General features: G+C 41.0%; 1 protein-coding gene across 2 annotated transcripts in view; it reads right to left on the bottom strand.

The window, feature by feature from the left end:
* Positions 1-2,209: 2,209 nt before the first annotated feature.
* Positions 2,210-9,452, bottom strand: part of CLCN5 (chloride voltage-gated channel 5) — a 183,792-nt gene continuing 176,549 nt past the window's right edge. For both annotated transcript variants that reach the window (XM_005887626.2, XM_005887625.2), the window contains one exon: positions 2,210-8,972. In XM_005887626.2, coding sequence (XP_005887688.2) covers positions 8,882-8,972 — 91 coding nt within the window. In that variant the 3' untranslated portion in view covers positions 2,210-8,881. The remainder of the gene's footprint in view (positions 8,973-9,452) is intronic.

The raw sequence follows: 9,452 nt of genomic DNA, 5'->3' as shown, positions 1-9,452 counted from the left end.
GGACCCCCGAGAATGTTCTAGCTCTCTTTCTGCCTTGTGAGCATACAATTCTGTAGTCTGCTACGCTCTTACCAGAACCTTGCCATGTCAGCACCCTGATCTCAGACTTCCAGCCTCCAGAACTGTGAGAAATCAATTTCTTTTATTTATAAGCCACTCAGTCTATGGTCATTTGTTACAGCAGCCTGGGCTAACACACCTGGAATAGTCCCAGTATGTGCCTATTGTCCCCGAGTAATTATTACCACCATTCCACTTTCAAAAGGGTCTTAGTCACACTATAAGTTACACAGCCATCCTAATGAGGGAGGGACCAGAATCCATATTTCCTCATTGTTTTTAACCTGAGGCACTGCTTCAAAAAAGAAATGATAACTTTCACACATCAGGGCAATAAGCTCCTTAAAGGCAGGGACTGCCATGTAATTGATTTAATAATAAGAAAAGCATAGTTGACTATATGCATTAAAAAGAGAATATCTGATTTGATCTGATCTGATCAACTAAGAAATCTCGGTTGAATCTTGTATTCCCAGCATCTAGCTGTAGATATGAATTAATGCTTCTTGCCCTGCCAACTCTCAGACAGTTCTTTTCTGACCAAACCAGAGCTATACCAGTATTTTAATGATTGCACTGACATCTGGTGGTCATTTCCAGGTTTTTTTTCTGGGCAGCTCCTGTACTAGATGAATCTGTACCTTGTACTCCATTAAAGCCATTTTTATCTGAGCCCTACAGCAACTAAGACATGACACTCTAATTCACAGCAAGTTGTTGATAGCTGGTAATAGCTGGTTTTTTTCTAAGAAGGTATTTAGATTAGAGGCAGGGATGACGATACGTGTGGCAAGGGCCCAGTAAAATTGTGTGTGTGCATTCCAAGTTGCTTCAGTCACGTATGATTCTTTGTGACCCTATGGACTGTAGCCCACCATGCTCTTCTGTCCATGGGATTCTCCAGGCAAGAATACTGGACAGGATTGCCATGCCCTCCTCCAGGAGATCTCCCCGACCCAGGGATTGAGCCTGCATCTCTTATGTCTCTTGCATTGGCAGGCAGGTTCTTTACCACTAGTGCCAACTGGGAAGAGTAACATCAAAATCTGAAGTTTCCTTGTGAAATTTTAGGCTTATGAAGGAGTTATTCATACATAGAGGCGTCCTTCCTGAAACAATACCAAGCAGGCCAAAGGCATTAAAGTTCTTGGTAGCAACAAGATATCCAGTGTACACCTGTACTGGAGTGGGTGGCCATTTCCTTTTCCAGGGATCTTCCCAACTCAGGGATTGAACCCAGGTCTCCCACATTGCAGGCAGACACTTTACCGTCTGAGCCACCAGGGAAGCCCGTACACCAGTGCAGATGTTATCAAATGTCAACGGGAGAAACTGTTAAATGAAAACTTGGACAACACAGTAAACTGTCTTCCTAGTGGTCTAAAAGAGAAAGGGAGGGAGAGGTAAGGAGGAATCAGATTCAGGAAAAATAGAGTGAGAAAGTAGGAAAACCGTGCTTTAAAGGATAGCTTTCCTTTGTTTTCTGGGTTCCAGAGAGATGTGAATAGGAAATGTTTGCACATTCAACCACTTCCCTGAAAAGGCCCACTCCTCAGTCACATAAAAGGGTTTCTCCCAGAGAAGACATTTTAATCCCAACACACCATAAAGATTATACTACTAGCTCTGCTATTCACTGGAGGAACATTTCCATCACCCATCCCACTCCTTGTAAGAACGGACTGTAGCCAAGAGGCCTAAAACCTTACATCATTAAAAGCTCAAAAAGAGAAAAAATACAGCTCCCAGTTAATCCTCATTTCATCAAAGAAAGGATCACCAGTGTATGAGACAGGAACATTTAAGTAGCCATATTAAAGTATCAGGAATCATTCCGAAAAAACCAAGTGCTCCTCATTTGTGTCCTTGTGGTAAAAAGCATTCAGTTCAGCCTTTCAGTTCTGTCTGACTCTTTGCGACCCCATGGCTTCCCTATCCATCACCAACTCCTGGAGCTTGCTCAAAGTATTACTCAATCTGTAAATCTAACTATTTAATAAATCATTTTAAAAAGTAGGCCAACCAGTAGGAGTTTTCAGGTACCTTTCACACTACCATCCCCCAACCTCCACACTGCAATTTTATGATCAGAAATCAATAGCTACAAAATCGAGGGTCTTCAGAAACACACCAGACACCAAACTGGATAAGGCTGTGCTTTATTACATGCATAATTACAAATCTGTGCTAAGTGAAAAATGTATAAAGCAATGGCGACCTGGGTTTAAGCCACACAGAGAAAGGGCTGGACAATCCCATTAACCCTTCTGCCAAAGTCCATTCCATTGCCTGTAACATGATTGTTTCCATTTCTTACAATTTGCATAGCACTTACTTGTCAAAGTACTTTCCTTTCATTGTCTCAGTTTATCCTCACAACAACCCTGTGAGGTAGGTAGGGCAATTAACACTATCCCCATTTTTCAGATGGGAACACTGAGGCACAGAGCGGTTAAGATCTCGAGGCTAGTTAGTAGAAGCATAGGGAATAGAAACTAGGTCTCCTAACTCCCCAGCTCACATCTTTCCTTTAAAACTATGTTGCTATGCTTGACCAGGGAGCAGAATGAAGTGTGCAGTAAGCCATAACTTTGGTACAGGCTGTGCCTATGAACAGGGACCAACATCTCTAAAAGTTACAATAAAGCTAAGAAAGTGTGACTAAAGCATTGGCAGCACTCAGATAAATAATTGCTCTGAACAGCTCAGCACCAAGCTTCCTATGGAAACTCAGGCTCTATTAGCTTTGGTTGATTCTAGGGTCTAGACACCTAAGCTACTGCTGATGTCTATAATGTGTATTTAGCTTCATTTGAACTTTTACCAACTCTCAGGAACTAAAATTTTGAGTCAGACAGGTTTTCTTTGGCTACTGCAGTTGAAGCCAGCCCTACAAATGAGCTCACTACAGAGATATTCATAGAATGGTCCATGGGCTGGAACCAGCCCCCCCGATCATCCTGGCCTCACTGGCTCACCCGACAGCTGGTATTTTTCCCACAGCCAGAAATGACTGGAGGTTAAGAAGAGGAGGCTGGCCTTGGTCAAATGAAGAAGAATCACCATCATTACATCAATGGCATCCCTAGGTGACATGACCAGGTGCTGTTCATCAGGCTTAACTCCTTTCTGGCCTGTACCTGGTTAACAGCATAGCTTCAAAAGACAGTTTAAAAGAACAAAATATTAAACACACTATATATATATTTTTTACCTAGAATGAATTCAATTTATAATCACTACATAGTCCCAAGGGACCAAATATATAATAAAAAAGTAAATATTTATTAAAATCTGAGGAGTAAAAAGGCAGGACAAGGGGAAAGAGAGAGAATAAGGGATAAAGTAAAATGGAGGAGGAGGAGCACTGTTGAAGGACCATATAGTTGAGGTACAGTCAGAAAGATAATGAGGCTAAACATCCCCACCCTGACAAAATCAACCCAGGCCACTCCCTCACCTTCATTCTGCCAAGAGGCATTACACTCATCAAGTTCTAGATCGCCTCTGACTTTCAACAGATTTGGACTCGTAGTAGATGAGCATAACAGTTAGCAATGAATATTTCACATGTCTGCATAGAGATGCTAAAGCCCCGGACACTGCCAGCAGGTATCACTGGCTTTAGCCCCTAAAGCAGAGCAAAGCCCTGTTGGCTCCATCAACTCAGAAGTCATTCTCTACTCTCAGAATGATCCTCTCCCTCTTCCAAGGTCCATATTCAAAACAATACACTTATAACACATGATAAAATTTTGAATTTAGGGCATGGCAGGGAGGAGACAGAAACAGAGAGACAGGGGCAGACAGGAGAGAGGAGGAGAGGCAGAGATCATTTATTTAAACCCTAACATTTTATACTACCACACGCCTTTTCCCCTTAAAAGGCTGAACTTTAGGCAAGGCATTCATTCAATGAGTGTGCACACAGAGGCTGAAGACCTTTTGGCAGGAACTTAAGAGGTAGGAATTTATGACTGCAGGATTGAACTGGATGACCTGATAGGTTCCATCCAAGAAATGCAAACTCCACACATCACAGACTTTCCTTCTTTCTTGGGTGATTTGGCAAAATAAGATTACATGGTGGAAAACCAATTTTGCTCCCTATGTCACTTCAAAACTTTGCCCAGATGCAGATGTTTAGAAATGAGATTGTGACCAGCAAACATTTGGGGAGTGACCTGAAGTTGCTAACACCTACTAGTCCAAGAAAGTCTCCCCTTGGGGCAAGCAATCAAAATTGAGGCAGAGCACAGTTGAGTGGTTGCCACAGGTCTACTACACCAATTTCAGTTCAAATTTACAAAGCTCCCTGAGCTCTGAGACACCGTCACTTTTTTCTTTTTAATATAGAATAAGCATATACCAAGGAGGCTAACGACATAGATTTTTAAAGAATTTTTCTATCAAAATTCAAGATAATCTACCAAAAGCTTATCATTTAGGCAATGGCAGGAGATGCGGCCCTCCTCCATGAGCAGATGTCTGGTCTTGGGTCAGCCCTCTCCATAAAAGTAGACTGCCTCCAACCAAATGCTGCTTTGAGCCTCTATGTTGTTTGGAAAGCCTGCTCTTTCAGCGACTACTAACTATTCTCCCCTTGAGGCACATAATTAAGCAGTTTAATAAATGTCAGGGTGTTTGGCTTGGAGCATGGAATGACCTTCCTCCCACCATCTTACAAGAACTCATATATTTTCTTACTAGGGTTTTTTCACTACCATAACTTTCCACCCTCTCTCCAAAGGGAATCCAGGTAATTCCAGAGGTGGTTTAAAAAAAAAATCAAGATTGTAGGACACTTAAGTTCAGACCACATATTTAGACATCTTTTACTCACCATTCCACCTCCCCTTTACTTTCTAAACTCTTAATTTTTCTCAGGGTTTTCAAGAGCTCAATACTCTATGTACCACCATGAAAGACACTCTCCTGCTTTCTCTGAACAGAGAGTGGCCTGCATATGGTTCTGATCTGATGAAAGTAAAACAGCTTCTCACAATACAATGTGGTCCATCACCAGTAAGTACTTTAGCAATATAAAACACACTGGCCATTTCAAAATTTCAATAACTGTCTTGACTATCATTTATTAAATATTCAACCTCAAAAACTGCACTCCTTATGATTAAAAAAACAAAACCAAAAGATATCATGGGGTATACTCACCACCTAACTAAACAAACCAAGGTCAGGACCCAACCAGGACAGTTGATTCAAATACTTAAAACATACAGTGGTGATTACTTTCCCTGTTGGACTCTATTGCACGTTGTTTTTAAAAAATGTATTTGCTCCTCCCCTCCACCTGAATAGGTTCATAAATTCATAGTTAAGAATTACTTCACAGTCTTAGACCACACAAAGTCCCCGTTAATTTATCATTCTTGTGGTCAAGCACAATTGAAGACTTGATAGAGAAATTGATGCTGTTCTCTGCTCTTTCTGTAAAGGGTTCAGATTCAGTCTCTGGTGTCCAAACAACTGAACTCCTTTGCAGTTCAAGCAGCAAACAGATTGACTGCTCTGCCAGCTGGCACATCCAAAGCACTGTCAATGTCGGATTATCCACCAGAGGACATGGGCTCTGTGGATTATACCACCTCTACTCCAGCTGGGCTGAGCCAGAAGGACACTGGAGCCAGAAAAGAGGAGAGTGTCTGAACTAACAGAAATGATCTTAAAAGTGGCCATGACTTTGCATGTTCAGTCAGTTCCCTGCTTCTGCCAATGGTATATCTAAACATGCCTCAGCTTTATTCCAGTTTCTTTAATTCTTTACACTGAAGATCTGAAGATACAAAATATAGCTGTTAGATTTTTAAAAATCTAGCCTCTCAAAAAAAATCTAGACACTCATTCCCTTCATGGCTGGATGCCTACAGATATTTTGCTTTGGAAAACCCTCTCTCGAAGTGCTTATTGGCATTATTTTATAAATCCTTCCCTTGTGTTGGGAAATTTTCTCTCAATACCAGAATAGACTGGTCTCCCAGTCTTTTGCCACTGAGGTATTTGACCATTTCTGGCTACTAACAGACCTCCCTATATCAGCTCTGTTGGTTTAATGATGTCTAACTGCTGAATTGGCAGTGGCAGAAAGAACATTTTCCTTTGCCTCAAGATAAGAAACTCTGAATGTTAAGGTGCTGAGCTAGCAGTCTAGCAGGGAGCGCTACCACAATTAGCCAAACTTTGAGCCAAACCATAGGACTGGACATATAATGGATATCATAAACTACAGGTACTTTTAGCATATAGTTACAAGGATTCCTGAGAAGCTGAGGTTAATGAATGAGATTTACTAGGAGTGAGGTATCAAAGGGATGTTTTTCTCTGGAGGGCCAATCAGTGCTTAGCATCTAGAAAGTACACCTTGGCACAGTATTATCTGATTTCTTGAATTTATTCTCTGAAGTAGCACCTGAACACTGGCTCATCTGTTTCAAATCAAAAACAGAGCCTAGAAGAAACACAAAGGCAAACTTACATACCCTCCATATCACCGCTGCCCTAAGAAATGTGACCAAACCTTTGACTGTCATCAAATACCAGAAATATTAACATTTCCTGTTTTGCAAACTTTAGTTGGACGGCTGATAAGAAGAGATAGGTAGTGAACCAGAAGTACACACAGAAGAACTTTGACTACTGCACAACAGATGTGGTGGTAGGGCAAATAGCCACATCTCTTTTGAGGGAATCAGTGGCAAAGAAGGGACAAATGACCTACTTGTCCCTTGTGAAGTTACTGAGTCATGACTATACTGTAATAAAACCTAGGGAGGATCTTTTCTTTTTCATTACAATGCTAGAGTGTTATATTTAAAGGGAAAGCTCTGGTGACTGCCTTGATACTTTAAAGCTAAAAATCAAAATAAGCCTTGGCTCCCTAGTTCTGGGCAATAAAAGAATTTCAGATTTTGGAAACATAAGAACTAGGGGTAAAAAATCCTAGACTCAGAGATCGGCAACTTTTAAAATGAGGTACACTGAGGTGCTTGAACAGAGGAGACAGAGGGTAGGAAAGGCTATGCTGAATGACTGCTGATTCTAGGCTGGAAGGATGGTGGGAAGCACTGGGAACAGACTTGGAAAATGGGAAAGGTTCAGCTCTCTCCCCTAGCATTTGAGTCTCACTGCTGTGGGCATCAGCGTGGGAATGGAGGTATGGCAGTAGCTACTGGACTATAGAGCAAAGCAAATGGCTGCGTGTTGCCTCTCTGGTCCGTGGGCTATAAGCTTCTGGAGGCTGGGTTTACAATTTAGCTCCAGGAGTTATCTTTTTGTAATAGGAATGATTAACTGGGCACAGTGCTCAATCCCAAAGAGAGGACTCAGGACTAAGGCATGGAAAAGGGAGAAGAATGGAGGGGAAACAACAGCATGTGGGTAAACATGTAGAAAATGTAGTTGGAATGATGGTGGTGGCTCTGTAGCTCCACCGGGTGTCCCTAGATGTTTTCTACTGCAGTAGAGGTGGTAGGAAATTGAGACAGGCACCTTTTCAATTGGATACAAGCACCTTAGGTGTCACCAGGCCTTGTCCACACCCCTGGGTCTCAGGATGGTTCTGCATTTTATTTAGAAGTCTAAGAAGCCTCAAGGGAGTCAGAGCTGCCTATCCTGTTCCAATGCCTTGAATATATCTGAAAGTACTCCCAAGCCTAAATTCACCATCATGGGGAAAACACTGGCCTGTTAAATGTACTTAACACTGGGAAGACGCAAGAGTGCCCAGTCATTTTAGTACTGGTGGTTGTTACGAAGGAATGCATGAAAACACAGATACAGCTTGGAATCTTCCCTGGTTTACCAGTATGCAGTCTAGATTTGGTTCCCTTTACTGCTCTTCTATATTCCAGAAGCCGAAAGCACCATCACTCATGGAGGTGGCATCTGGGTAAGAGGATTAGTTGGGACCTCACAAAAATGTGAAAGACCTAGTCATTGACTTTGCTTAGAACTTTACTAATCATTTCAAGGAAGCTGGAGAAATCATTCCTTGTTACTAACAAATTCATGGCCAAGTCTTTGTCTACTAGCTAACAAAGACCACCTGGAAAAATTAGCCTATTTGCAGACAAGGAGAAAATTCTATAACTTATCTTTGTGCACGTCAAAAAAGAGTACCAGGAACAAGCAAGCTATAAAAGTTAATCTCTTTAAATTCACTTAGAGGAGATTAACCAAAGCAGCATTGTCTTATAATCAGACATTAAAATTAACATATACATAAACACACGAAACTAATAATGCTAAATACTGTAACAGGAACAAGATAATATTTGAACTGAATTCACAGTCTGGAAAATACCATTACTATTTTCCTTCTGGCTTTCCTTCCTGTGGCTGGAAAAGCAAAGCCCCTTAGTTTACACTTCATTTTCCACCAATGACAGTTAAGAGTCCAAAAAAGTGACTTTTTCATGAGCTTCCTGCAGGCTATAGGTCAGGACATCTGGAATTTTTCTTGCATAGTTTTCAGTGATTGCATATTGGCTAACAATTATGTCTTAAATTAAAAAAATCTTTAAATAAAAAGAAAGAAAAGAATTAAATCATAGCAATCTTGTTTACTCTTTCATGAAATCTTCCTAATGCAATATCACAGAAGCCTAATAGAATTTTCTCCTAAAGAGAAGAATAATTTCCAGAGATTACGTAGTGCAACTGGTTAATTTGCAGGAAAGAGACAACACACTGATATAACTTCACCACCCCAATGTAGGAAATGTGTTTTGGGTACCCAGTTAATAAAATATATCCATGGTCTGCAATGTCCTTCCTGTTTTATATCCAGTACAACCCTGTGATTCTAGTTGAAGAGAATGGAATCAGGATCTTGGTTCGCCATCTGCGCTATATGCTTTAGCACATCCTTTTTGGTAATGATCCCAAGCAATCGCCTAAAAGATAAAACAAGACAACAAACAAAAATCAATCTGTAGCTAAAATAAAATTCACAAAGGTGACACTTTTCCTCCTCAGTCGTTTTCAACTTCGTCTTTGAACACAATTTGCACTTATAGAATGATAACAGGACTAGATTACATATACCAGGTAAATGGACCAATGCATGGGTCCCTTTAAGCATTACTTCCTCTAGGTGTTAAGTCCTGCTATTTCCTGTGTATATTACTCTCTATATATACAAGTCTTACCTTTCATAACCCAGTTCAAATGTCCCTTTTCCAGAACACCTTTTCTGATCCTATGAACCAGAACTAATTGTGCCCTCCTCCTAGGAACAGTATGTTCTGTGCACATCTCTTCTGTAGCATTTGTTCAGTTTGCTCTGTTATCAGCTTCCCTATAACACTGCATACTCCCTGAGGGCAGAGGGTAGTCTCTTTGATTTCTGTCTCTCCCCAGAATCTAGTGGAATA

Source organism: Bos mutus, chromosome X (genome assembly GCF_027580195.1).
Source record: "Bos mutus isolate GX-2022 chromosome X, NWIPB_WYAK_1.1, whole genome shotgun sequence".
NCBI classification, from domain to species: Eukaryota; Metazoa; Chordata; class Mammalia; order Artiodactyla; family Bovidae; genus Bos; species Bos mutus.
The sequence above is the reverse complement of the archived record's forward strand: the minus strand, read 5'-3'. Positions and strand labels throughout refer to the sequence as shown.